At 38.1% G+C, this 27,439-nt stretch overlaps 1 protein-coding gene across 2 annotated transcripts; it reads left to right on the forward strand.

The window, feature by feature from the left end:
• The first annotated feature begins 2,257 nt into the window (after positions 1–2,257).
• On the forward strand, positions 2,258–26,329 carry FUT9 (fucosyltransferase 9). 2 transcript variants are annotated; one of them, XM_058802641.1, is made up of 2 exons: positions 2,258–2,324; positions 25,242–26,329. In XM_058802641.1, exons 1-2 carry the CDS (start codon positions 2,258–2,260, stop codon positions 26,327–26,329), a joined length of 1,155 nt encoding a protein of 384 aa, XP_058658624.1. The 2 variants fall into 2 exon arrangements, with proteins under 2 accessions (XP_058658624.1, XP_058658626.1); XM_058802643.1 differs by lacking the exon at positions 2,258–2,324 and adding an exon at positions 23,352–23,381 and having other exon boundaries at positions 25,229–26,329.
• Positions 26,330–27,439: the final 1,110 nt, after the last annotated feature.

Consider the following 27,439-nt stretch of genomic DNA (forward strand, 5'->3'; position numbering starts at 1 on the left):
TTCTCCATGCAAAATAAAATTATTTTTATAACCAGAAAAACCTCTTCTAGCTTATGCTGACAAATAAATCAGGTGGGAAGTTCCACCTGCTTAGCTGCATCAAATATTTAAAGAAGTTGAAGAGCTTTGTCCACACACCCCAATCCAAAGTAACAATGCACAAAGACCAATAACAATAAGAAAATGTTTTCATAAAAAGACCATTAACCTCTTTCTGTTGAACTATGTGGGAAATTTTTGAAAGTATTTGTTGGAAATTGCTTGTTGCTTCAAAGTAGCAGTACTTGTTCATCACAAGTACTGCTCTGCAGTTTCTCTGAACAATTCACCCACCATTAGAGCACGTTTGGTACCCATGTAGCCTTTTTTTGTTAGTACTGCTTGAGGGTTTGCTTCTTGTTCTGTCTGGGGTACCCAGACCCTGCAGCTGTGGGGCCAGACCTGTGCTTCAGGAACTCATCACCTGCAAAACAAATCTTGTCTGTTGCCTACAAGTTGCCTACCAGCTCAATCAGAAGCAGAAAGTTGAGGTTTTTTCCATTCTCCAGGACCTGCATGCTAAGCCTGAAGACAATGAGTTCTGTGCTGATTTGGGGGGGCTTTGAACCATTAAATTGTGTAAATATATTTTACCTGGAAGTCACTCTTTACTCATCTTCCTGTGGACCTGGAAGGTACAATCAATGGAGGTAGACTATTATTGTCTTCTACTGATTTTGAGAGTAATTTGGGCACTAATTACATTTAAGAGACATGAGAAGGACTTCACATATTTTGCTCAATATATTTGTCAGGGTAGTTGTTGGATGCAGGGCTATAAAAAGTAAAGATTTTTGTATGATAAAATAGCTGTGCAAAAATATCAGAGCTTGGTAATAGCAAAAGAATGCTAATCATTCATCACATTCTGCAATCCTATCTATATTCTCTCAGAAGATATAAATACTAAACAATTAAGGCCCACAAGCTCTCAGCAAGTTCATTCTTATTATTTCTGTTTTATAGAAAAACCACAAGGCACAAAAATGAAACACTTTGGTTAAGGTCACAGAGTAAGTCTGCTGAAGATGTGCAAATAGATTCAAACTCTGCTGATTCTAATTTAGTTTTTTTAACCAAAGAACAGGTTTTTTCTGCAACATTTCTCTCACTCATTAAACATCTCTTGCATAGTTTAAATTAAGAGCATCATTAAGAAGTGAAGTTAATTACCTTCTCTCCTTTTAAAAACTATTTGCTGATTTCTATATTGAAAAGATTCAAGCAGGTTTTCTCATGTGTCTATAATGGTAAAATATATAAACACAAATATGAAAATAATCATGCTGCTTTGCCATGATTTCATGGTATAAACAGCCAATAACACCCACAGCAACTTTATTAAGACAAAGATTAGCAAATATAGGAGTTTAATTGGATTTTGTTTCCAAACATATCAAAGCCCTAAAAGACTTGCATTTACACTCTATTTCTTCTTTATAGGCAAACTTTACAGTATGAAAATTAGGTCAGTGTTTGAAGCAACAAAATTTCTGCATTTTTCCAGTGAAATGGGAGGGTAGTTTTTCACAGTATGTTATGAAAGAATTTCTAAAATCTCATTTTCAAAAGTATGTACAAGGCATGGAGAGGACAGAATTTGAAAGTAGGAATGTAAACAGTTTAATATAATACCCAGAATCTTTAGTAAATTCCCTCTGGTGTATTATTTGAATTTTCAGGTCCTTACATAAAAGCAAAACATTTAACCTACAGGCACTTATGGAAATATTTCATATAGAGCCTAGAGAGTCAAAGTCTCATTGAAGAGGACTTGGGCAACAGCTTCAAGTTCCTAAGTTCAAATGTTAAGGCACCTGTGGGACATTCCACCCTCTCAGCTGCTGTGTAGGCTTTCTGTCTCTGGAGACCTCTTCATCCAAATTGTTGGTGAAGTCTCCAGCATGAGAATCCAGACTGGCTGCTTGGCTCTGAGGAAGCCACAGACCTTTCTGCTGTGACTGAGCTACCAAAAGCCTGGGAACAAGTCATTACCCTCCTAGGACTCTCAAACCAAAGCGTGCTCTCCCTATAGGATGTCTCACCCACTCAGGATTTTTGGAGCGTGACTGAACTTCACACAAGCAGCATGGAGAGAGAGGAAGGATTCCTAATTGACATGTAGCTGAAAGCACTGACTTATGGTGTCACAAGATGTCCCTAAAATGTGTTTTGTTTCATTTTAAAACAGATATTTGTCCATTCTGCAATCTGTCACATGAAGCTGCTGTATTCTAGGATGCATCACAGATGGAAGATTTTGTCTCCACAGCCACAATGTTCTGGTGAGAACCACATTCTGTTACAGTAGTCAAGTATTTAAGTCTCACCTGTGATGCACAAAGACTCTTATTTCTGAATTCCTCCTTACAGATTAGTTGTTAGATTTCTTTCCTGGAAGATAAGAACCCAAATCAAACACAGAAGGTATTTGGATTTTATTCTTCTATTTTCTACAATGGCGTTTAAGACATGTTCCTTACATTCCCCACCTGCCAATACAGAAAGATTCTACTCCTTCATCCACTTGAATCCAAAAAAGGATTAATAACTACATCCCTAGAGGAAATAAGAAATAAGCATCTAGTCTCCCTAAAAGACAGCTATTTTGTGAATTACTTACTTAGTAGTCTCTCTCCTTAAATATGAAAATAGATTAAACACCCAATTTAGAAAATATGCCTAACTTTTAGAAGATTGAAGTTCCAATTAGAATGTCTAGGTTATTTTTGAAAACAGTGATGGATTTCTGTCACATATGGATGTCAGGTAATTTTTAAAGTGGGACCATATTCCTTCCACAAGTAGGATGAGTTTCACCAAGCTTACTGTCTTGACTCGGGACTTTGTAGAATTCTGCAACATCTAGCTCAAGCTTAAATTGCACTTGTTCTCAAAATCATTAGTATGTACTAAATTAGGAATTTAATGTGGCCATCATAATTAGACTCATATAGTGAGAGTGACCAGGGTTTTTTTTGTGTGTAAAAGAGTTAATTTCTTTAAGATTCTTTATGTTTATTAAATGGCTAGTCCAAAATTAGTTGATTTATTTATACTCCATGTAAAACAGTTATAAAATACTCTGTAAGAAGCTTTTAAAAGCTAATTTTATATATAAGTCTTTGCAGAGAAATGGAAACACTTGTTGACACTTAATATTTAATCTTCTTATTGTCACAACACCTTTTTTTAGCTCTTTTTTCTTTAGCTCCCACAGAGAATGGATTCTGAAAGAAAATAGAAATAAGAGTCTTCATTCTTCCTTATTACTCTTACAACAAAGTTTATAAAGCAATATTGTGAGCTTACTAAGAGCATATTAAAGTTATAATACAGAAAAAATTATGTATGATCACTGCTGTAATTCAAATGTCATTTAAAAGATAGCTCTGAATTGATAATCATGTTTTGGGGAAATAATCTGAAGTACCTGAGAGAAGAAAACTGAAGAAGGAATTCAAGGTAACTTTTGCCTCAGAGACAATGGCACAACTGAAAACTTTTAAACTTTCTCAAAAATAACCTTTGTAAAGGAATTTAAATAGCAATGTGCTACAATGGCATAACTACACTGATAATGCAGTAAGAAAAAAGAAGGTAACATGGGACAGAACTACATAAATACTTTTGTTTTCTTTTTTCTAATGTGTAACTGTTGTAGTCTACTTCTTCTTATTGATTTCTTTGGGTTTAGATTTCTTTGGGCCAGCTAAAAAAGCATTTGAAATATCTCTGAAAGTAATGAATAGATTAACAGAGACTGCTAATTCCTCTCTACTACCAAGCCTCTAAATATACAGTATAAAAAGGCAGACAAAATGTAATAATAATAATAGCTGTACTGCATATCAGCTTGGGGTATATTTGCCTAGTCTGCTTTTCCTCTGTGCCCATCAGTGTTCTCCTTCTTCATATCACCTTGAGGCTAAAAACTGCTTTTTCCAGGCTTTGAAGTCATACTAAAATAGAAACTGTATTTTCTCAGCTTAAAAAACTTGGTGTCAATACAGGAAAGTGCATGACAATCTTTCAAGCAGGAAATCCTTTACACACAAGATCCATGCAGTGCATTACTATTACCTGTGCGTGCCTCCTGTGAGCAAAGTTCTGACCCCATTGCCCTTTGGAGTAAAGCAGTAGGAATGCTAATGCATTGTGATTCATAAGGACTGCCACAATATCTATGCTGTGTAAGATCTTTGCTGCACAGTGGATCTGGCCATACTCGAGAAGTGAGCCAGCTCTGCTCCGTGTTGTTTTGCAGGGCATCAGTGCAGTCAACCCTCCCAAAGCCACGCTGAAAGGTTGGATACATCAGCTCAGGCAAATTACAGCTGGTGCTCCCATGATACCTGAATAAAATGATTTATTTTGGTCTCATTTGGAAAGCAAACACATTGAGGCTATGATCTGGTGGTCTGGACCTACCAGAAATGCAAATCAGAGTTTCTTCTGCAATTACTACAACCTACTGTGTGCACTTGACATGACACTGAGATTAGGAAGTAATCTGATAGATCACTTTTTGATTTTTGCTTTTCCAGTCTGCTGAATCTCATCTGCGCTGATTTGCAAGCCCAAAGCTGTCACAGACCCCAATTACTCACTTAACAGAGGATTCAGTCAGTACAAGAAAAACAGTTACACGATATTAGTTACATGATAATTTCTGTACCTACTTTCAGAATGCTGTACAAAGAAGGTGAGTCTCTTTAACTCCATTTTTTGTTTGAGGAAACTAAATCAAGGCATAAGATCTGACTTGCCAGTGTCCCCATCAGCTCTTTCAACATTCAAGCAGACCAGGTAAAATGTCATCAACACTCAAACTTATAATAGGTTGCTCTCATTTCTAATTTCTGTCAGAAGCGCCATCACAGCTTCTCTTTTATGGCAATCTGAAGTTAGTTGCCTATGTAAAGGAATTAAATTATACTTTTAAAGTATAAAGAAGTTTATAGTGAAATAAACCTGTTCCTTTTGGTGTAGAGGGAGATTTTATTTGTATAATAAAAACCTTTATAGCAAAACTAAATACCAGACTAGTAATTATGCTTTCCACAATCTCTTAAAAAACCAGGTTTGTTTACAGGTAACATATCTGGCTATACCAGGATTTCCGAAGCCAGGCAATTGCTACAATGCTCAGCAATCCTTTGGGAGCAACGCTGAAAACTGATACCTCGATTAAGTAGTGAGATTGACAATCTGAGGAAAAAACTGTGAAAGAGACTAGAATGTGAATGGGAACTCCACGAGCATTTGGGAAGACTTGCTGCAGATCAGACAGCTTTGATGGTTCAGGATGAAGTTTTAGGCCAAGAACAGATCCTAGATCTGAGAGCTCTGCAAGGATCCTAACGTTTTTTTTTTCCTTTAATAACAGAATAAGGAAGGAGACACTTTTAGTTATTTATAGCATAAGTAGCTCTGAAACCTTTTTTTAGACTTCAGTATATCTTTTCCCAGTAGAATAAAACTTTCATGTATTTTTTTCACAAAATAAACATATTCTTCATATTTCTTCATATTTTAGGAGCAAGGACAGTGCTGGCAAACCATAGTCATTGCTTTCTTCACCAAATGTGCAGACAGCAATGTGTATATCATTACTGGGAAGAGGAAATTTTTGTTTCACTAGTGCTCTCACTGGTAGAGATACCAACTGAGGGTAGGAGTGTAAAATTCATGGATCATTTTAGGAGACAAGCACAAAAAAAAAAAGCCACAATTTACAGAAAATACAACACTTCACCACACATGCAAACTAACATAGACCTACAATGCAGTAAAACAGGACAGGAGCATCCAACCAGTGGCAAATTTCTCCAAATTAGAGCAGTTATTCTGTTACAGTAATAGAGCTAGAGCTATTCAGACCATATTCATTCCACACCTCTGATGAGTTCCAAATCACAGAGAGCATCACTCAAAATATTTTACTACTCTCGGTCTACACAATTGCTAAACCAGTTCCTAATGATGCATTGCACCCAAGTGTATCCAGCACAACCGCTGCTCCTGACACAAAATAGGCTGCAGTCATGGTTCAGACCCATGGGCATCAAAAGAAGAAAAACAAGCAGAAAAGATAGAAAAGAGCTTTTGTTCGAGACTGTTTCAAACCTTCCACGTTAAGGGCTCTCTGCCTTGAGAGAACAAGCAGCGAGCTCTTTAGACTCAATTGGAAATAGCAGTAAAACTCAGGAGCTGCTTTCCTACAGTCTCCTAGTAGGATTTTTTGCAATCAATACTGTATATTTTGCATCCTAGTTTTTGGGGTAGAGCGCATTACTTTTTTAAGCTTTGCAGTACTGCTGTGATTCCTAGAAATGTTATCTCTCAGGGAAAATGGAATCTCTGTGTATTCACAGTGCTGAAGAACCCAGGAACCTCAGGCTTCCTGGATTTAGGTTTACCATAAAATTGAATCAGCACCAAGGGTAAAACATTTTGAATAATTTAATCATGTGGGACTTTTTTTGTGTGTGTGTGAATTCATATGCACATATGCAAGCACACAGGAAAGATACTAAGAGACAGAAATTGTATTGGTTATGCTCTTTCTTTACCATCCTTCAATGTTACAGGAGTGAGGTGCACTGAAGTCTGGCAATTCTCATCCATGTTTAGCTGCTCCTCAGCAGCTGTCTAAACCAGAGCAGGTCACAGCATAGGTGTACTTTCCTGCCATGTTTAGCTGTTCAGATCTATGTTCTGTGTCTGGGAAGTTAAACAAGCTAGGATTAGAGATGCTGTTCAGCTGTTTGATTGCAATAATGCTATTTCCCTCATCACAGACATTTTGATTGGAAATCTGCAGTGAGAGTCACAAAGGACGATGTTGATGTAATTAGGATGCTAAAATGACAGTGACAGCATGTTAGTTGAGCTGTGGGAATGACATCCAAATAGTGGGTTTCATACTCTGTATTTACCACCAAAATGCACCTTCAGACTTGTGACGCACGATAGCAAACAGCTGCCACCCTTATTACAGAGAAAGTGGAGTAACAACAAGGAGGTTATTTAGGGAGTAATAACAGCTTTCAAAGCAAAAGGCAAAGTGCTGATCAGTGCAGACCAGGAAAGTCCATATTTGTGCTTCACCTATCTTTTTTGCCCTTAGAAAAACATCTATCCATTTCCCTATTCCAAGCAGCTCTTTGGAATTATTCTCCTTAAGAGACTTTTCCATTAAAGTTAAAAGGGAGAGGGTTAAGAATTGCCTTCCTTGTATCATTTATTTATTAAGCTTCCCTTGCTTTGCTTTGTCAAAGTGGTTTTCTTCCCTGGCAGCTACAGAAGGAATTACTTTAGTGTGTTATACTCAGTTTGATAATAGTTATACTCTATATAATTCTGTGGTTTTGTGTATTATGCTGCTTTTTGTGGCATCACAATTTGACCAGTTTGTGTACAGATATCTTTATAGCTTAGTGATCATATTTATACTGTGGCCAATCAAAAGGGAAAGTTTGAGAACAGTGATTCCCAATTACATACACATATCAAAAGCTTACAAATGTATATACAGGCATATTAAAAGTGAGATCCAGTATGGAACCTCACTAAAGAACAGGACCTGGTAGATGTTGGGCCAGATGCAGGCTCTGGATCAGGCATGTTGAGAAACATGGGGAAAAGCTGCTTGTTTCAGAGCATCATCACTGGTCACAGTGCTGTCACCTGCAGCCAAAGTCTTCCAGAAGATCTGAGAAGCAGGACAGTGAGGAAATGGGGTTTGGGAACCAACAGAGCTGGACACAGACAGAACATAACACCTCTTATTTCAATGAGGTATTTGTGATGCCTTGAATTTTAGCTTTCATATTTTTTAGATTCTGTACTGCCTTAGTGTGTGACTATGAAATTCATATAAAGTGTTAGCAAGGTCTCTTCACAGTTTAGTTGGACAAAGCAATCCTTTTCCAGCTTGAGAACCAAGGACACCATTGCAGTTTTAGGCTCAAGAAGTGTAAACAATAGTGAATTGAGGAGAGCAATCTGGGAGGATGGGATTTCATAACCTGAAGCTGTAATTGGACAATTGACAGTATGTATATGGTCCAAAACTTATAGAAGTGTGACAATTCATGACATGCTGTGCATCTTGCATCCATCTTGGGTCCATCTTTGGCAGAGCCATGGCCAAGTTCTTGTACTGCCCAAGGTGTATCCCTTGAAGGCCTTTCGATAAATACCAATTTATTCCTTTAACTCTGTCTAGCCTCTGTTCCAGGTCAGCCTCTTTACGCATCATTTGCATGGCAACCTACACAAAGCCTGCAATCATAGGTCCAGAAAGTGTATGCAAAATAAAGTGTTATAATGAAATTAATAGGATTTTTAACTCATGCTCATTAACTGGGTAATGATTATACCTGAAAGTCTCAGTGATTGGATCCTGCAGTCATTTTTAATTTGGAGTGTCTGTTTCTGGGGTAACAAGGTCCAACTCTAGTAATGAATTAGTAGAGTGAAGTGGTGTGAAATGCATGTAAGATTATGAGCCTACATGAAATGTCAGGGATGTAATGCACCCTGCACCTTGTCTCCATGAAAGTAAATGTAGCACCCTTAGTGTAAACATGCATAGGCATGGAGATTAATTTTGCATAATAAATAACATAGTAAAGCCACAATTCTTCAATTCTGATTCAATAATACAGAATAAATAGCACAGTAGGACATATGTATATTATGTCTTTAACAGAAAAATAACTATCAAGAAACTGCCTCTGTTCTGCCACCTTTACTCTGGATGAGTCTGGTGTTCCTGTCTCTCCTGCACACTCTTGAAGTCTTAAGAAATCCAGTTCTTTAATGTTCCTTGTCTGACTGACAGTCTTTCCCCTTTCTCAGAGGAACAGTACGCAAAGAAAAAAAATTACAACGTTTCAGAATCTTTTTCTCCCAGACTTTCCATGGATCTTTATTTCACCAATTTCCATGTATGAAACAATTGTTGTTGAATTAACATTCAAACCCTGGACCCTATCAAAAACACTCAAAGTTCTGCTAATGTGTCTTAAAATATGTAAATGTTCAGTAAATAAAAGCACTCTAAATGATGACAAAGGCTAGGAAAAGAGGCACTGGCAGTGCTATTTGGATACTTCAGTGAAGTGGTTTGTATGTTGCTGGAGCTGACAGAATTCCTTAGTTGTTTCTAATTCTGAGAAATTGAAAGGTTCTTACATTGCCCCAAAAAGAAAAGGAGTAAAGATGAAAACAGGGTCAGAATTATGAAAAGGGAACAGTAGAAGGGAAAAAAATAACAGAGAGGTAGTTAAGAGAGCAGGTCAATCTGTTAGTAGGACCATAATATCTGAGGTTATGACCCTAAGGAGAAGCTTTGCATTGTAGAAGCATTGTACATGTGCATGTTGAGGTACAAGCTCTTTAGGATAGATCCTCTGAGGTGCCCTTACCTGAAATCTTAGGGGACCCTGGGAAGCTCTGGGGACACTGGTACCCCTGTGGGTGCTTGCTGCTAGAGCAACAGTGGCTGGATTGTCTCCTGATTGAAACTACTAATTACTCAGGTTATGTCTGTATCAAGGTGAGATACATTTCTTCCCCTCTTACTCTCTTTTTAGAAGGTAATTCAGCCTTACAGCTCATGAGAGGGATGTGAGGCTGTTGTCATATCCCATCCTGACAGCATCCTTACATGGGTAAGGATGGATGTCTCTGCCAAGCTTGACAGCAGAAGAAATCTTCCAGCCATTAAGGGAACCTTAATGATAGCTGGGATGACTTTTTGTCCTCTGCAAAATATTGTGATACTGAAATGTTCCCTTTTTGTTCACAGCAAAATTGAAATATTTCAAACTAATCTCTCCCTAATGAGGTGCACTGACATGAAGGCATCTTTGCGCTTCCCTTAAAATTTGATTCAAATATGGCAAAAAAACACCCCTGAGAAAATGGCAACAAACTCAACTTTCCCAAGGTAGATTTTTGTGTTGACAAACTTATAACCAAAAAAAGAATTAAATATTCTGTGGTCGAGTCTCTTTGAACTTTGGTAGATCAAAATATAGTTTTGTGCACAATGCATCAAAAAATCATTTTAGAAGCAGTTTATGAAGAGAGAATAGGGAACAAAGGACCCAATTCATCCAGTCCAATGAAAATAAGAAATTAATTTCCACATAGTTTATAGCTTCTATTCTGTAAATCTGAGTTTGTCCTTCACTGGCAGAAAACAGGTTATACACTGCGGGACTTTGGAAAATAAATTTTAACAATTTACTCTTCACTTCAAATAATTATTGTAGTGGAAAAGTTTTTATTGTTCTTAAATATTGTAAGTCAATCTATTCCAAAGCTACATTTTCCTTCATGCTGTTATTTTTATCTAATTTTCCTTCTATAAGGCAGATAAATAAACCAGTGATGTAAAATCCGAAAGGGAAAATAAATTTAGATGAAATAATCATATTATCAACACATCAGCTCTGCAAAACTCTGTCATGCTTCCTTGCATAAAATGACAATTTAAAGTATCTTTCCAGAAGTCTCATGGAGATTATTGTATTTTATTCTCTATTTAGGTTTGAAAAAATCTTAGACAACCTTTTTGAAGTCTCCTAGTGAAATACAGTTCAGTTCAGCATTACACGCCAGTTTCAGAGAGGTTGAAGTGTAATTTATTTCATTTTACTTTCATCAGCAAGTCAAGTTCATCCATCCAAAACCAGCTTTTCTGGATGCACACATTTCATTTGTTATCATTTCAAGTAGCGCAGAGTGCAGTCAAATTCCAATATCTGTCAATCGCACACAAGTACTGTTAAGTAATCTTTTACTTTCCATTTAAATGCTTACACCATAAACATTGAATAAGTGCTTGCTTGGCACTCAAACAAACAGCTTAAAGCAGCAAAACTGCCTTTAAACTGTATGGAATTTTCTAACTATTTGATGGGTATCTGAAAACTCTATTTTCCAGTTAATATTAAATTATTTGGAATCTATTAAAAAGTATTCTGCACTGTAGTTACACCTCAAAAAATCCAAAGTAACTCAATTTTTAAAAATACTCCTCTGATCTTCATATCTTTCTCTTGATTTGTTGTACCAAATTCTGCTTACATTTTAATCTTCCCTTTTGGCATTGCAGAGCATAATTTCAGAGCAATAAATAACAAAACCAGATGCTAAGGTGTTGAACATGACATAGGAACCTGAATAACTCAAAAGACAAACAGAAGATGTGTAGAAAAAGCCTTTAAAAGGGTTTATTCCAACATGTTCTTAGAATTTTTTTATTAGTTTTAAAACATGCTCATAAATCTTAGACATCTGTATTGGCAACTAAAATTAATCCACTAAGAATAGCTTGTTGAAAACAATTGTGTTTGTCTTATTCATCACTAAAAACCTTAAAGAACAGAAGCCTTGAAAGAAACTGGCTGGTAATAAAAAAGAAGTTGATAATAATTGCTGATGCAGAAAATGCAAAAAGGGACAGAATATGAATGCAACTTAAATTGGAATTTAAAATTCATTTCTCTTTAAAGCTTTCTATTCATATCAGCTGTATCAATAAACATGCTTGTTTGCTTAATGGGGAGTAAATTCACCCAATTCCCCCATGCCATATTTCATCAGAATTCTAGTCTAAGCAACTGCCTTCTGCTCCTTGCTAGACTTTTTCCAGAAATCAAAAGGCAGATTTCCCATCTCCAGTAATTTATGCAGAGGTTTCATGAATCTCATGCTGTAAATAATCTTCAGGATTGCAGGATCCAGCCTGCTGCTGTGTTTCCTGATGAAATAATTGTTTCAGAGCAATAGGTTCTTTCATGTCGTCAATGACAAAAGAGTTAAAGGACGTAAGAAAGAAAAATATTTTATTTCCCCTATAATAATACCTGTCTCTACTTTCTGCCTCCTTTTCCCATCCACTCCTCCCTGGCTCAGTGCCCCAGTGAATTCAGTGCTCTCTTTCCCTCCAGCAGGGCAGTGATAGTGACTCCATTGCCTTCTGCACCCACTGGCTGTCACATTGCAGCACATCTCACCAGGACAGCACAGCAGCAGCACTTCCCACGGGGACACAGCCTCCATCCAGGGCCAGCAGCCCGGGCACTGCTGCCTCAACATCCATAAGTTCATCGTGTCTGGGTTTGTTTGCACACTACATATGTAGAGAGGATACAGAGAAATATAAAGCATAATTGATAAATCACATTTCAGGGAGTCTAAGGAATTAAGTGTGCTACAAATACCACATATATAGTGTGTATATATATATTTTTTATTTATATATATATATATATACAAGTATTCATAGAAGTATGTATTTATAAAATACAGCAGGTGTGAAAACAGAAAGACTTCCAAAAAGTGATTCAATCTTTTCTGAAGTTACAGAATGTGGGTGGCACAGTATGTGCGTGTATAAGGGAGGGTGTTTATTATTTGCACCTTGTTCCAAATTTTAGATTCCCTGTGCTCCAACTTACATCTGTCTTGCTGTCTCCTGAGTTGCCTTAGGATTTTTATTCCTAAGTTAATCTTAAGGAACACAAAGGAACAGCTTTAGAGCTCTCTTTTGTTTCTCTTCTTACATGTTGCTGCAATCCATTGAAAGAGCAAAACCCTAACCATACTGAAATTAATAGGTTTTACAGTGTGTCTGTGAGCAAAATTTCATCTCTGATACTTCTTGTCTTTCAGCAAATCCAGCTATGCTGGTAGAATTTCAACTATAGCTCTGCAAAAGGGTTGGTTCTTGCTTATTTTGAAGATCAAGGGGTCACTGACTTTAATCTAACTAAGTCTTCCATTTCTCTGTACTAATTTACCTCGCTCAAAAAAGTTTGAAGGTGTTTTCAGAGAATTGAAACAAAGATACATAAAAAAGATATCTGATCTGAATAAATGTGATATGACTATCTTCAGGTGCAGTTTGTTTGAAGAAAATATTCTATCCCACAGATTCAACCATTTTGATGCAAATTTAAATCATAGTTGTCAAATAGTTGTTCAAATTTTCATGATATTGTGAAAATTACTTATCTTTCCTGGACTTGATTTCCACTGCTGCTTTACTCCACACAGTGCAGTTTTAGCAATAATTTTCTAACTGTGGCTTGATTAAAACTTTATGCTTGCAAAAGTCCAAAAGATTCTTTTGGGAAAGACATTTCAAAAGTGAATGTATTGTTTTTACTAGAGCACCTTTTATTTTGGTTCTATGGTACTCTTAATTGGTAGATTTGAAGCTATTTTATTGAAGGAAAGGAGCCTTACACTTTAGGTGTCCATGAGACAAAGTGATTAGTGCCTAACTCAAATGAAATTCTGCTCAACTAAACTCAGATTAAACTGATAAAAGAGCCAGGAAGTTCACTATCACTTTGTTCTATGTCTTGTGTATGAGATTTTTCAGGGCATCAGCAGGCTCTAATTGCCCAGGTAAATCAGTGCTGTCCAGCAGAGCAACGTTCTTGTCAGTGAAATAATGATTTCCTAACATTATTATCATTTCTTTTGATTAAACTTCCTTTAGGAGGACTTACAACAGACATATATTCTAGCAGAAATTCCATTTAATTTGGCTGGGAAGAGGTCTTTGTGGTACTTTAACATTTGTTTTGTGTGACATTTGACCACAACTAACCACAGAGATCAAAGGCTGTCCTCAACACCCACCACCTGCTGACCATTAGCAGGTCTGGTTGTTAGCCCAAAAGCTTCCTTGGGGTTCCTGGAGCACCTACAAAATGCAGACAATCTGTTGGGCACCTCCAAGTGCAACACACCACCAACAGTGAAAGAGGCTGCCCAAGACAGAACTGGGGTTCTTCACCAAGATACTTCACCAAGATACTTCCAGTGCTCTAAAGGATTGGGTCCTTCTAGAGATTCAGAAGGAATCTTGAGGAATCAGAGGATTCTTGAGGAAACCTCCCCCAAGAGCAGGGATCTAGTCCCTTCCTTTTATGAAGAAGTTAGGAAATTACACTTTTTGAAGCACAGCCAGAAAATTATTCACCCAAAATAAATACCAGTTTTTGTGTTCTTTCCAACAACGGAGATTTAAACCCTCTCTTTAACCTTCTCTTTACAGGGTTGTAAACTGCATGGGAAAGGAAGCTGACTCTACCTTCTACTGCTGCAGATGTGCCCCTGGGCATAAATCATTAGGGAGTCAATAGGCAGGAGACAGAAAGAGGTCAAAAGAAAATAGTATTGTCTTGATTAGCACCTAGGCCTCCAGTGAGGGGAAAAGGATTGCTCACCTCTATTCCTAATGCTCTTCACACACTGTAAAATCGACAGACATTGTTGTTTAGGAGCTAGAAAGCCTTTAAGAAAATTGAATCATCGAGATCTGAATCACTTGAGGTTGAAGAAAGATTCATATCTAAATAGGTCATAGCTTCAGTTTCTGCACAAAGGGACTTCATCCTCTGCCTGTTTCCTTTAAATTCAAACAAACAAAAAGCAGCTGTTACCAGTGCATTTAAGATGGAGTCTGCTCTTGTAGGTACATCTATTTCCTTGAGGCTCAGAGCTGGGGTAATAGCTGGTTTATCGATTTTGAGTGGCCCTTCCCTGTGAAGAATGAGCCCCTTCTGGGGATGTGCTGGCACCAGGCAGCTGAGAGCACAGGAGTCTGAAAGGCAGAGGGTCAGAGAGAGTTTAAGCATGACCAGAACTAACAGACAAATGAACAGAGGTTTCCAGGGTTGCAGGATTGCAACGTGTCCCCTGATCCCTACTAGTAGAGCCTGTTCCTGGTTTGGGGCTTCTTAGGACACTTAGGATTAGTGATTTAGGCTCCTCTTAACATTTTTGTAATCAAATGAGTCCTACCCACAATTGCTAAACAGAATTGCATGGATTCACAGTCTGTTTGAAAAGGCAGCTGCTTGCCATCACTTTTTTTACACCAATTTCCTTAAAGTAAAGGAATCCAGCATTGTGTTGCTGACCTCATATCTAGACCCCTTTTTAAATCTTTTACAGCTTATTTCCCTTGCTCTTTTTCTTTCTCTCTGTGTTTCCTCCTACCTATCTCTCCAGACTTTCTTTAGAAAGTTACTTTCTGAGTAAGATTGCAATATAAAGTCTTCCTTGCATGGTAGGAACAAATCTCTTTCTTTCCACTTTTTAAATGCCTAGTTTTAATAAGCAGTCATGTTGTGCCAGAGAAACACTATGGGTTGCAAACCCTAAGATGGAAAAAAGACTACTTGGCAAATTGTATTTCTATGATACAGTAAATAGTTGTACATTGAATTGTTACTCTAGTGGCAAAATATTCATTAATTTTTCTCTATTAAGAGTAGAATAAGGTATGACACTAAAATCCAGTAATTGAACATTAGAATCAAGGGCAAATTGAATATTAGAATTAAACTTAGACTGCAAACATTTAACTTCCTTTTTTAATATGCTTAAAAGGAACACAATAAGATAAGAAATAGCAAATAATTTGAGCCTTTTCAAAAGAAATATGATCTCTGAACTAACTGCTGGCTTTGTGCAGTTTTTGTCAGCAGCCTGTGCAGAATATTCTTCATTGACATGTTCTAACCTCAAGTTGCTCTCAGAGGCATCAGTGTCTATGTTAACCTGGAGAGTAAGTAGTAAAAAGAAAACATCACCTTAGAACAGGTTGGTGTTTGCAGCTACTGGAGGATTTTTTCAGACAATTGTTCCTTCGACCCATTCCTCTTGTGTATTTGCTATTTCTTCACTGAAGAACTTCAGGTTTTTTCTTTTCTACAGAAAAGTCTCTTCAGTGACTTTGTTAAGCTTTGTATTCTCAGCTTGTTATACTTGTAGTTCCAGCTATCTGCTCCTCCTTTTGTTGTGCACACAAAGAGAAAGCCTTTGCACACTCCAAGAAATTACCGACTGCTTTCTCTCAACTGCAATTTTGTTTTCTCAGAAGAGTGTACAGTTTGAGAGGTTGGGAGATTGTTAGTTTTGCTGGTTTTATAGTATACACTATCTAAAACACATATTTTTTTTTTAATATGCTTTCATTCTTGTTTTATCACGCTTTAGGTTTTGGGTGATTAAGTTTTTGTTTTTGTTTCAGTTTTTGTGCATGCATATGTTTAAACTTCTTAATAGGAAAGTTTCTGAATTTACTTTTTGTGGATCCTGGTCTTTCTCCCTGTGTTTGAGTAAAAAGGCTCTTGTATCAGATCTTGAAAGAGATGTATGAGATCTCTTCTGTTCATGTTTTCAGTGTCCAAACTTTACGGTATAGTATAACCTTCATAGTGAATTATTAATCTTGCTCCAGCACTACAAGAGTTTCATTCAAGAGTCTTGTTTGATAATCACCTTCTATCTTACACTTAACAGCTTATTCTTTTGAAATATTTGCTACTACCAACACAAGTAATCTTGAGAACATATCTGTTGGTGCACAATGAAAATGATTGGTGCTAGTTTTTCTTTTCTTCCAATTAGTGCTGGTGTCCTCACACACACTAGTGCTCTACAATCCATTATTTGAATTGCACTTCTCCCAGACAGAAAATAAGCCTCTGTTGTTTTGGCACTCAGTATGTTACAATATGAAGGATTTGTATTCTCTATGCACAGATTAACCTGAAGTTTTGAGTCACTGATGGGCTTTTAGGAAAGCTGGATCAGTGAGGAGTTCTGCTCAGGGCATCTAGACAACTAGCAGAACCTGGCTAAGGAGTCTTGGCTATCCTGAATCCTCTTGACAAACACTTTGTTACTTCTTAGCTCAGAATAGTCCAGAAGCCCAATTCTGTTGATTGTATTTTTAAAACAAATGCCAATCCTTCCATTCTGTGAGGGGAATAAGTCTCATTTGCAAAGAGTATGGATGGACATATTTTAAAAAGTAAGCCTATAAATTATCGCCTTTATTCTCTGCTAACATAGTAGTAAATGGCATTCCCCAATTCAGCCACAGAGCAGATTGCAATGGATTTCAGCACTCCAGTAGCTTTCTTTTCTCTCTGGGGCAGTTGTTGTCTTACTGGTAACTAGGATCCACAGCACAGAAGATTTTTCAAATTAAAGCAAGAACATTGACCAGCATCTGAAAAAAAATGGTTCTATCAGTACAGATCACAAACCTAGAGGTATAATGAGTCTCTTAAGGAAAAGGTGCTAGGCAAGCAAAGAAGTGAAATGTTAAGCAGAGATCAGGGGATGGGGAATTTATGGTGTTCTTAAAGGCCTCTCAGGCTTCCTTTCCTGGCTACAGAGCTGTCTCAAAAGTTGCATTGCCAGTGGCAAAATCCTCAGATCTATGCAGGTTTATCTGCACAAAAGGCAGCATTAAACCTCAATTAAATTTTTTGAGCTTGCTTAAGCAGCAAGATTGGGTGGTGTAACTTCTGCACCTAGCCTCTAATCATATCTGCACAAACAGCTGGGGCTCAGAGCTCCAAAAGCCTTGCTTTGCCACAGAACTAATATACCCCAGAGTAAGTGTTCAATATTATAAGTAGGCATCTTCTGCTTTTTCCTGATTCTGGTTTATCTTCTTCACAGGAGGAGGTTTTTCCACTATACAGGGGAGCTACATATTAGGAAATCAGTCAGAAGCAACTGTGATTGTTTGATGGGGAGTTTAACTTATGTGCACAGGAATGCCTATGGTCCTTCTCCTGCCACTTCATGCTCTCTCTCTGTTTGGCTTTGCTCACATCATTTTCGCAGGCACTGTGAGTTAGCCAGGGCTTTCTGGTGGGCGGGTGGCCATCACAAACACACAGTTTGTGCAGGTATGTTATTCATATTTCAGCTGGCTGGCTGCAGTTTTACAAGCCAGTCACAAAGCTGCTGAAGAGCTCTTTCTGCAATTCTGGCAGAATCAGAGAGAACAGCAGTTTGTTGTTCCCAAACCACATGGAAAGGGGGGAGGAAGAGACCACTTGCTTTTGGAGCACTTTTCTTTGATCAGCTTCATTTTGTGCCGAGCCTTTTCAGGGCTTTTGAAAGAGGCAGGGACTGGCTTGTGCTGCATAACTAGGATGAGCTTTATATTCAGAAAGATAAAAAGCTCTTTTCTAGCAAGGCAGATAAAATTTGCTGCTAAGCTACAGTGGTGAAGAACTCCATTTTTTACACCTAGCACAGTATGGAAAGCCATCACCCCTTTCACAGATTGCTGTTGGTCATAAACTAGCTGTGATGTGGACAACCAAACGTGGAAGTTAAGGTAAAAAAGGTTCTGTCTGCATGCTACCAAGGCTGGCAATGCTGCTGAGGTTCTGATCACTTTGCATGCCATTTATTTTCCAATTGTGCCGAGGGAAGGAAAGGGTACCTCCTGTATCCTCTGAGACAAACTCGTAAGCTCAAGATTAGAAAGCAACGCTGCTGCCATGTGGGGTGTCCTGACACTAACTCTGGATTGTCTGGAAAAGTTTCTTGCTGATAGGACTGTATTTTTTTTCTTTTATATGTGATAGTGTTGGTGGACATAAAGTTACTCTGGTATGGACAGCAGTGCTTTAGCCATTTCCCCCTGCTGTTCTGAGAGACTCTGTGTCCCTGGCTAATGTCTTTTGCTGTACACTGGATCACAGTAAGGAGCCACTGAGCTGTTGTATAAGCAGCTGGAGAGTGACAGTGTGTGGCTGCCATGGAGAGAAGGAGAGGATAGATGACAATCAGGGGGAGGCTGGGGGCTGCTGAGCCATGGCAGGATGCTGTGCACTGCACAGCAATTTGGAGAAGGAAGCTGAGAATAGGATTTTCTTCAGCAAGGGAGTCAAGATTCAGACATTCACAAAATAAAGCAGCTGTACCCCATCCAGCAATTGACAGCAAGATTTAGGTTTAGCCTTTAAAAATAGGAACTTTGTAGTTGCTGTTGTCCACATAATATTTTGCTTTCTTTCAAGTTTTCACTCTGTGCCATGTGGCTGCTTCATAGCTTGCAAGACAACGTTGAGGATGGGGGATGATTTGACTCATTTATTCTGCAATTCTTTGTAGTTTTAGACTGCCATTTTATATTCTTATTAGGTTCATTTTATAAGAATCTGTGTTTACTGCCATGAGCCCAAGGCTGGAAGGAACAAAGTGAGGTCATTGTAGCCCAGCCCTAGGACCTGGGGGCACAATTTGATCTCTCATGGCTTAGTGGTGCTTGTCTAACCTGGTTCTTGCCAGTCTCCAGTGACAGGTTCTGCACCATTCTGAAGCAATCTGTCTTAATGGCTACCTCTCCTCGGGGTGCTTTTAGGTAATTTGTTTTAAACTGTTCCAAGTAAAATTTACCACCACTGAATGAAATTATTCTATACTGTTCTCAGAGTGCAAACACACAAAAGTGGAATCTCTGGAATTAACAAATAACTCAAAAACAAAGGAGCTGGAGAGGGGAAGAAAAAGAATGTTGTAAACAGTAGAATAAAAATATGCAGTCTGAGATCAGCAGCTCATTCTGTTTTCAGCCTTTTAACTCTGTGCAGCTCTGTTGAGCCTTTTCATGCTGGGCTGTTTTCAGAAATCTGCGGACAGGCATGGAAATGTGTGGAAACAAGCCTGTGTTTGGATGCTGGGGGAGAAAAAATCCGCTGTTCCAGTTGCAACAGAGGAAGCTTAACTGGGAGAAGGGAGTTAATTCCAGTAAAAGGAGCACTCCTCAGTTTCAGAGCTAAAGCAAAAGCCCTCGGGGGCATGTCCATACAGCACTGACTTGGAGATAAGAAGTTACACGATGGCTATCCTGAGGCAATCAGGTTTTCTTCAATGCTGCAGGTGAAACAGCTCTAGCTAATTGGAAGTGTGCTTTAAGAAAATCCAGCTTTTAGCATAAATGCAAATATGCCATGACCAAGGGGGGTAAAACATGCCAGAGGACAGGGAGAGCAATCTCAGATGAGCTTTCTTTCTGACAATAACAATTGTTTGCTTGTGATTCCTATCAGTTCTCACTGCATTCAGCTGTCCTTTTATAGCCCTGAAGTATCTACCTAGATTGTCTGCTTCTAGAGGTAGACATCTCTGTTAACCTCAAGGTCCTTCTGCTCTTCACCCACTCTGATGCCAGGAGCAATCCCTGAGGATCTTGAGGTTAAGCATTTCCACCTGAGGAATCCTGAGACCAACTAGTGGTGAAGACAAGAGTTAGCCCCAAACACTTAAGAATTCTAAGGTGTGAAAAGTATTGTGATTTTTTTTTTCATTGTTCGGTGTCCATGCTTTTAAGAATCGTAGCTTCATTTTTATTTTAAAATACTGTCCTTTCCCTTTGGAAAATCTCAGTCCTAGACTAGTAATGAAAGTTGTACCTCTGCAAGTAATGGTACATTTTGGGCTACTGACAAAACCTTGAGGAACTGAAGAAATTGGTGCCAAAAAATGCCAGAGAAAAAAGCATCAATATTATTGACGAGAAAGTTCATATTTTCTCCCCACTGCAGTATTGTATAATCAGAAAAAAAGCAAAACATATCTGTCCCTTCTGGAATGACTGACAAGTCCCAGTTGCAAGGAAAATATGATAAAACAGTTCCCATAAAATTCAATTTTATTTCTTAATAAACTGATTTTTCGTCATAATGCATGCAAAACCAGACATTTTTTTGCAAGCCTTGCCTGGTGAACTTGGGGTTAACAGGTCTGATACCCCATTACTATCTCCCTGTTTGTGTTGCTGCTAAATGCAGTTGCTTGCTGATGGAATGCCAAGATTTGCACTTAAAAAGAATGCTTGCTAAGTTTTGTACCGAGAAAAACAGTCTTGTACTGATAAAATACTATATTTTCAACTTGGAAAAAAAAGCACCTAGAAAATACTTGCTACTCCACAACACTCTGAAATGTACTTTATAACAAAACTACAAAACTATCAAAAGTACAGAATTCTTCCAGCTGGCAAAAATCTCAGTAAACACATCTCTTTGACAAAGTTCTCCTTTCAGACTCGACATGCATGGGGGAGGAAATCCACAGAAAGGAAATTTGTGATTCTGTGGTGGAAGAAAAGCCATGAAAGGGGAAGGGTGAACTAAGGTGATGGCTTGCAAAAAATGTCTTCTTAGTGTCACTTTTTTAGTAGAATTACAGTCAGATGTTAATGGTTATCTTGGGCACAAAAAAGAAGGACAAAAATAAATATGGGAAAGACTCCCCATTTTGGAGATTATTATGGAAAAAATTGTCTGTGAATTCTAGTGCACTATAACCTTTACGTCCTAGTAGTACACACAAGCTAATTCTCAAAATATCTCTTCCAACCCAAACCACTTTATGATGCTATGCAAATAATGTGTCAACAAGTGTTTAACACATGCCTTCACTGTACTTTCTGCTGCCTGACTGTGCCCAGGACTAAATCCCAAAAGTCATGAAAGCAGAGTTTGCTGGTCCATTCCATGGGTCCCTCAATCTGCCTTGGGAAGCACAGAAATTATTGATTCTGTTAGTACTTCATAATGAAAAATCACCACTATTCCCAGTATACATCTGAATAGTTGTTACTGTATTCCACAAAATGGAATACAAAAATAGAATTCCATGAAAAAACCCTGTCCAGCTCCTCAGGGTATGGATAAGTGGTATTTTTAGGTGCCTGCTCAGGTCCTCTACTTCCTTGCAAGACTCTCATTCAATTTTTTAAAGGGTCCTGCTATTAGAACCTTTTTCGACCATCCCATTAAGAGTAGTTTCAGAGCAAAGCATGCCAGTGATGCCAATACACCTAAAGGATCTGTGAGACTGCATAATGAATGGCTGGTTCTCTGAATCCAAAGGATGCAGGACTGTAAAGGACTATAGAGTCTGGATGTAGGTTAGTGTTTTGGTAAAAGGCAAAAACTAAAAACCATGATCCCACATCAGAAGGGGGACATGCCTTCACAGGACAGCAAAACCAGGAGAGGAAATCAACCCAGAAGAGACAAAAATTGGCAAACTCATTTGTTTAACATGGTCAGATGTTAATATTGGTACTTGGGGTAGCACAAACAAGTGATTATCCTCACATTGGCTTTACACTTCAAAAGCTTCCTACACAAAAGCAAGAGTCTGGACAAATTAGAATTTCAGGCAGAGGACAGAAGATATAATACCTGGTCATTTCCTATGCAGTAAGAATTGTCATGTGATGATGCAGGGGTTTGTTATTAGTTAGCAGAGGAGCTTAGTGTAAAATAATCCCTGTCAGAGACTTGAGTCAAAAGGCTTATAACTGGAGGGTGACTATGTGACAAGGCACAATGTTAAAATCCTTTTTCTGATTTTTCATCATCCTTTTTAATCCCTAGAAAATTATCAGCTCCTGAAAATAAACGTGTCCCAATCTATTGTTCAAACTCAGCTGACACTCTCTGTTCAGTGATAAGTTATACCTGTGCTGTGTATTGCTTTCAAAAGCACAGAAACAAAGAACAGCTTTACATGAATATCAGCTCAGTCTCTTGCTTTTTCCTTGAATTGCATCTCCTAGAGCTGTTCAACCTAAATCCCTTCTTCCTTAGAGGTCCCATTCTCCCTTTCCCTGTAGTAAGGCAGAGAAGCAGGCTCTCATAGGACATATTCTTCCTTCCAGACATAATTTCAAGAAACAATCAACACAGGCTAAAAAAAAGCCAATGTAATGTTGCTGTAAAGCCTCATTTTTCTTTCAGAGGGATTTAAACTGATGAGGATAAGTGGAAAAGCCATGGACACACACCGTTCCCCTCCTTTACTCCCCTCAAAATCATTTTGCTGAAATCAGAGAGGGCCTGCTAAACTATGTCCTTCAGAAAAAGGGCCTTGACAAAAGCACCAGACTCAGCCTTCCATATATTTTATATAATTGTAGGAGGTGTTTGTGCCCAGGCACTGGCAGCAGGGACTCTGGACAGCCTCTCCAAAGAGCAGCCGGGGCCACCCTGTGCCAATTCCAGCATATCCCAACACACCCACTGCAGGGCATGGCTACATCCTGCAGCCAAGGTGCTGGCACCTCTGGGAAAGTGCATTCAAGAAAGTGAAAATGAGGGGAAAAACGTGAGAAACAACCTTGCGAGCACAAGGTCAGAGAGGAAGGATAGCTGGATGTACTCCAAGCACTAGAGCAAAGATTCCCCTGCAGCCCATGGTGGCCTGGGGAGGACCCCACAGGAGGATGTGTCCTGAAGCATCCCATGGACAGCCCAATCAGTAGCTAAGATTTTTTTTCCCTGAAGGAATTGCATCCCATAGGAAAGACTCATGTTGGAGGAAGGGAAATGTACAATGAGAAAGAAGGAGCTAAGAGGAATAGTTGTGGACTGATCACAAACCCGCATTCCTATCCCCCTGCACTGCTAAGGAGTGGGTAGGAGGTATAAGAGTTGGGAATGAAGGAGGAAGCTGAGCCTGGGAAGAAGAGGGAAAAATTTATTTTAATATTTGTCTTTGTCTCTCATAATATAAATCAATTTTAAATGGCAATAAATTACATTATTTCGCCCCAAGATGAGCCTGTGTAGCCTATAAGGTAACTTATAAGTGACCTTCCCATCCTTACTTCAACCCATGAGATGTTCATCTTATTTTCTTCCCATATTTTGTTGAGGAGAGATAGTGAGAGAGTGGCTGGGTGGGTCTGACAGCCAGACAAGGTTAACCCACCACTATAACTAAAACCAGAATTAAAACCATCCATATTTCCCAAACCAGGAGATATTGTGACAATTTCCTTTTCTTCAAGATACAGTGTTAGAGTAAAGCTAAGCTAAGTGATGTTCTGTCCTTCTTCCTTTCCTCAACAATGTATGTGAAAACATTTCTGTTGTAACTGTAGCGCTACACTCACTACACATCAGTTTTTGCACTCACAAAGGCTGCAAAGTTATGTGCTATTAATGGACCCCTGAATCACATTCAATCATGTCTTCATTCTGAATTTAATGATTTATTTCTGTATTATTTATAGTAGGAAGAGATGAGCTGTGGAAGTGGTTTTAAAGGCCTGAAATTTTCTTTGACTTTGTGTGTGCATATATATATATATATATATATATATATATATATATATATATATATATATATACATCTATATATTATGTATCTTTCTATTTATAGGGGTGGGGTTTTAATAAAATTTTTTTGTGGCACTATCTAGCCAAGAAAGAAAACACAACAAATTGAAAGATGTGCAGAAAACGAAAGTCAGACAACATTTACAGTAATTGTAACACATTGTAGAATCTACAGTGTGCCCATATGTTCAGAGTACTTTTTCCTGTAACTGACTTCCCTTCCTTTTCCCTTGTGTGCCATGGTGCTGCATGGTTAACTTCTCTTAGTTTTAGAACATTTGTGAGTTCTAGGGCTACATTCAGGATCAAAGGTTAGCAATTAACAACCCCTAACTAGGGTTGTTAGGTTTTGCAAGAACCATATGGTAGAGTAGTTCTGGAAAGAGATTGATCACTTCTCTCAGGAGGAAACAACTAGAGCAAGGACAAAGGAGGCTCTATGAACTTCTCAGCCCTATCTCCCCATGGGAAAAAAAGGATGCCTCATAACTATGCAGCATATCTCTACTTTTCCTCATTTTTAACACAAAAAACATAATGAAATATACAAGAACATATTTTATATTAATTTCTCTTCATTTTTTTTTATGTGGGAAATATGTGAGATATGTGGCTGCATAGGGAAACTCTCTATTGGTGCTTCCTCCCCTTGGTATTTTAGGAGTCCCCTGGAGAAGGCACGAATGTTCATCCCTATGTAGCCACCAGACACGAAATAGTTTTCTAATAAGAGTCTTATTGATTACACAATTAAAGTTTTAGTCCCTTCCTTTTTCAATCCTCTAATCCTATGTCCTCCACATTCACACAAATACAAATGTAACAAATCTGCAGCATGTTATCCTTTATGTTATCCAGACACAGGGATAGAATTAAAGGGTAATTTTTTCTGTCTTCTGTGTTCCAAATGCTTGGCCTAGGTTCTGAGCAAAAAAACTTCTCAATATGTACTGATTCACCAAGGATGAGACATATTAAAATCTTGCTTTTGTCAGTGAGCTTTTAATGTGAAGAAGAGAAATAATGTTACTTTGTCACAGAGTGCAAGAGACCATGCCCTCTCCATTCAATAGAAATTTCTGAGGTTGCAGTTCAGTGTTATTGAAGTTCTACCTATTGTGATGTCTGATTATTTTAACAAGACATATATATGTAATTTAATACCTGATATTATTTTCTCTCTTTCTCTTCCTCTTTTTTTCTCAGAGCAAATTATGACATCGACATCTAAAGGAATTTTCCGGCCATTTTTTATTATCTTCATTATCCTTGGTTGTTTCATGGCATTTATATTAATTTATATCAAACCAACAAATAGCTGGATTTCTGGTCCTATAGAATCAGCCAGTTCAGTGTTGAAAATGAAGAACTTCTTTTCTTCCAAAACTGATAATCTCAATGAAACTACTGTTTTGATCTGGGTTTGGCCGTTTGGTCAGACATTCGATCTGACGTCCTGCCAGACGATGTTCAACATCCCCGGGTGCCATCTGACCATTGACCGCTCGCTCTATAACCGATCCCATGCTGTCCTCATTCATCACAGAGACATCAGCTGGGATCTGGCCAATTTACCTCAGCAAGCCAGGCCACCGTTCCAGAAGTGGATTTGGATGAACTTGGAGTCTCCAACTCATACTCCACAAAAGAGTGGCATCGAACACCTTTTTAACCTGACCCTGACTTACCGGCGTGATTCAGATATCCAGGTGCCTTATGGCTTCATGATGGTTGGCACCAGTTCCTTCACATTTGAAGTACCAAGTAAGGAAAACTTGGTCTGTTGGGTTGTGAGTAACTGGAACCCTGAGCACGCGCGAGTCAAGTATTACAATGAGCTCAGCAAATACATTGAAATCCACACCTACGGACAAGCCTTCGGAGACTACGTCAATGACAAAAACCTGATTCCAACTATCTCCACGTGCAAGTTCTACCTTTCCTTTGAAAATTCAATCCACAAAGATTACATTACTGAGAAACTCTACAATGCTCTCCTGGCTGGATCAGTACCAGTCGTACTGGGCCCTTCCAGAGAAAATTATGAGAATTACATTCCAGCTGACTCTTTCATACATGTGGAAGATTTTCTCTCCCCCAGAGAGCTGGCAGAATATCTTCTGATGCTTGACAAAAATAATAAGATGTATCTTAGTTATTTCAACTGGAAGAAGGATTTTTCAGTGCATCTTCCTAGGTTCTGGGAATCACATGCGTGTCTTGCTTGTGATCACGTGAAAAGACACCAGGAATACAAGTCCATTGGAAATTTAGAAAAATGGTTTTGGAATTAATTTGTGGGGGGGGTGTGTGGGTGTGTGGGTGTTTGTGTGCATTTTTTTGAAGAAGCCAGAAAGGACTTCAGTCCAAGTGAAGAGGAGAGGAAAAGCGAAAAAAAAGGAAGGAAAAGAGAATCTCACATCATGGTTTATCAGTTATTCTCTTTTGGCTATCCTATTTATATTTTGTAAGAGATTTTAAAAGATCAGCAGCAGCAGTCATCAGTACTCAGTTTCAAATTATAATAGATATACTAATTATGTGCACTGAAGAGTATTTGATTGCTTATTATAAATTTAAAACAAGATTTTCCACATTTTCTGTGAAACATGTCTCAGTCTTTCACTTGAAGTAGTCATTTTTATATTTTCTTTTTTTATTTTTACCATTATCTTTGTTGTTTAACCTATTTGGAAAATGAGGAAACAATTTTTAAATGTCAGAGAAAATTTTAAGAACATAATTTGTTGCTCCAGATAGAAATGTGTGTAACACTTCAAAAGACAGCAAAGTTTCATATGTTCGTCTTACATTTAAGAGCACAGTAGAGTACAATACCTAACATTATGGAAGTGTGATTAATTGCCCCCTTTTTAAGGGTAATGAACCTAGAACTATAGCTTTTTAAACATATTAGAATAGTGGATAGTCTTTGTTTCTAAAAAGGTTTCCTAACAAATGGTCCCATTAGGCTGCTTTAGGAATATGTCTCTTCTTACCCTCTGAAGAAAAGAGAAGTCATATTTAGAGAAAATGACCAATCCTGGTGACCAAAACCCAGAGTCATCAAATTTTTGAGTGTATTCAAACACAGCACACCCTTGGCTTTCAATATGTCTCAAGTATTTTTCATCTGAACCAGGGCTTTAAGTAGTGTTACACTGAAATAAACAGATTTTTTAAAAGGTGTTTGATTACATCAGATTTATGCACTGAATTCAGCTGGTAATAATGGATTTTTAGAAGTACTTTGCTGAGAAATTTTAGAAAGCTCTCTCATATAATTTCTTGAATTATAGTGAATTTCCTCCCAATTCTGTAAAGATCTGTTGAATTTTAACTGTAGCTGGACAACTTGATGTTATGACACATAAGTGTGGGAAAAATTAATAAGCAGTCAATTT

This window comes from Ammospiza caudacuta, chromosome 3, assembly GCF_027887145.1.
Source record: "Ammospiza caudacuta isolate bAmmCau1 chromosome 3, bAmmCau1.pri, whole genome shotgun sequence".
NCBI lineage: Eukaryota > Metazoa > Chordata > Aves > Passeriformes > Passerellidae > Ammospiza > Ammospiza caudacuta.

Coding starts and splice junctions, on each gene's coding strand:
- FUT9 (XM_058802641.1), top strand. CDS start 2,258: ATGAAGCTGCTGTATTCTAGGATGCATCACAGATGGAAGATTTTGTCT. Junction 2,325..25,241: donor TCCACAGCCACAATGTTCTG/GTGAGAACCACA, acceptor TTTTTTTCTCAG/AGCAAATTATGACATCGACA.